The sequence below is a fragment of the Frankliniella occidentalis genome, unplaced genomic scaffold (assembly GCF_000697945.3).
Source record: "Frankliniella occidentalis isolate FOCC.00 unplaced genomic scaffold, Focc_3.1 Scaffold24, whole genome shotgun sequence".
In the NCBI taxonomy this organism is placed as follows: domain Eukaryota; kingdom Metazoa; phylum Arthropoda; class Insecta; order Thysanoptera; family Thripidae; genus Frankliniella; species Frankliniella occidentalis.
The window spans coordinates 866983-869480 of NW_026267154.1; the positions used below are offsets into that span (position 1 = coordinate 866983).

The following is a 2498-nucleotide window of genomic DNA, read 5'->3' on the forward strand; positions in this document are numbered from 1 at the left end:
GTATTGTCTGCAGTTGGTGACAGTTTAACAGGGACTGAATCTTCACATGGCGCAAGAGTTTTCACCAAGAAAAACGAAAATAAAATAATTCCATAGTTCTGACGTAGCGTACTTAAGAATGCCACCACCTATACTTTCAAGGCGACTTATTTACTCAGCGTTGGTATAGGCAGACATCGTAGACATACTTGGCTACTTTAAAGCCGAGTCCTACTTCACGGATGATGCATACCGGGAGGACGATTGGAGAGACTGTGCTGCACTTCTGGTAGACGACGTCTAGCACTGAATCCTTGAAGTAGGTCACGGCCACGTCGAAGCACCGCTCTTTGTTTCCCGTCAGTTCTAAAGAGTAATAAGTGGAAATGCAGCTATTTAGAAACAATATTATATATTCAAAAGTTATGCGAGGCGAGGGAGGCGAAATCCCCGTCTAATCACTGTCAAAAATAGTAGGAATAAGGGTTACTGGAAAATTTTCGCTGGCGCAAGTTGTAAAATTACAATATGTAATCGTAAAAATTCAGTATGGACTTGAAATCCAATGGCGATGTGTTCTCGTAAATTTACAACTTAAGTTATAATTCGAGTTTACAGAAAGTTTGTACATTTACGACGATATTTTTCACAGTGAATAAAACTCACAAATCAACACGAAACACTTACTTGTAATAAGCATGTTTCTGATCGTCAAAGTGCGTGCCTTTATGCCTTCGTTTGACTAGCCAGTCATTGGCAGTCAAAAACAGCCCTATGACTGAGAGTGTGTTTCGTCTATATTGTGTATCGTAACATGAAAAGGTTGGGCGCATTGGGTTCTTTCTCAAATCCCGTCTAATTGCGCCTAGTTCATAGACAGTTCTCTATAATCTCAGATTTGAAGATCTTTTATCCAATGAGATGGAAACGAAACATTAAAACAGTGCGCGCAGAACTCTCGGAGCCGTCGGTCAGAGACGATAGGCAGGCAAACCCTGCTGCCAGCACTCGTACTTGAGGCACGGCGCAATAAAGTCGATGTTAGAGCAAAACTCACCGTTGGCGAGCAGAGTCGGCGCATCGTTTGCTGCGCCTTTGTCCTGAACAGGTCCAGCCTGAAAGCAAACGGAAGACGTGTGAATTATAGGAATTCGGGCACGGTATTGAATTTATTTCCATAGCTCTCTCTTGACCGCTTTGCTTTACCGTGGGAAAAATTCAAGTGCAACTTTACATCCGTTTATCTCGGAAAATTTCGTTCTAGCTTTTGTCAGGTTCCTTGCGTGACAATTTAATTATAGCTTCTCTTGTATGCTAGTTAAAACGCTGAATATTGCGATTTTAAGCCTTTACAACTATTTACTGAGATTTTTTTCAAACTCCAAAACTGCCTCAACCTAGAGGTTACGAAGTGATATCTCAATTATACGAGGTTTTGATAGGACCAAAAAGGTAATATTTCTTTCCAAAAATGTACATGCTAGAAAACTGGCCAGGTGGGCCAATATTTTGTAGGAACCACTTGACCTGGCTTGACAAATTTCACGCAGAGTGGAAGAAAACGTGCTTTTAAATGAGATCTCCAGTTTGGTTCTTCCACACTACTATTATTCTAGAATTTGCCCATAACTATATACCTTCAGCAAAGTGTCTGGTTCAACTCTAAATAAATTTCTCACCTGAGCGAGAGCAGCCACCGCTACAACAAGAACAGAAAGAACAATAGTCTTCATGATGAGAGCTACTACTTACTTGTCACCACAAGTGATGGAGAGAGTGCTCAGTACAGCAAATTTATAGGTGATTCAGTAAAGGGAACGGACCCTTCGTCTCGCAGTTTTCTTAAGAAACTTGCGATAAGCTCCAGTGTTCTTCGAAATTGATAAAGCGTGGGCACCGGCACTTGATTCATGCTCCCTGTAGTGCATTCACGTGGCATGTACGTTATCCTTTGGCCAAAACAAATAACAACCAACACTAAATCTTGATTTTCGATTTTCTTGATTCTTTCATCATAGAAGTGATACCTCAATTTTGTGATTCCTCCGATTCATCGATTTTCTAGACATAACTTGTTATCGAAAAAGGACATGAAATAAAAGGTAGAAGAGAAAGTTCGCAAAAACAGAATGCGATAACTTTTTATCGCAACGTTTCCTCAACTATGTTCAATTTTTTAGTCGAACCCTTGAGAGTGAAAGTACTCAAGTTGGGGCTAATCTTCCGCAGCTCTTTGACACTGTCTCAAGTGCTTGCTAGTTGGACACTTCTGATATTTGCGAATCATGAGCTTATAAGTACGCCCTACACTGTTGGGTGTTGCTACTCCCTCCGGCTGTAAGGCACTATTCCACTACGGCCTGGTCGAGCATACACTTCAATTAATTAAAAGTGGTGGTACTAGATGCCAAAAGATGCTTCCTGAGGAATACTGGTACGACACTACACTATAAATTTAAGAGAACAACAATTTTGTTCCTGAAAAGGCAACGTTTTCGTGCGCATCCAGATCAGAAGCA

The 2498-nt window shown here is 41.0% G+C and overlaps 1 protein-coding gene across 1 annotated transcript; it reads right to left on the reverse strand.

The window, feature by feature from the left end:
• Positions 1-1757, reverse strand: LOC113210191 (uncharacterized). Its single transcript, XM_026428057.2, has 3 exons — positions 1659-1757; positions 1037-1094; positions 1-345 (listed from the first exon to the last, which is right to left on the reverse strand). Exons 1-3 carry the CDS (start codon positions 1710-1712, stop codon positions 155-157), a joined length of 303 nt encoding a protein of 100 aa, XP_026283842.1. The 5' UTR covers positions 1713-1757; the 3' UTR covers positions 1-154.
• Between the last annotated feature and the right edge of the window lie 741 nt (positions 1758-2498).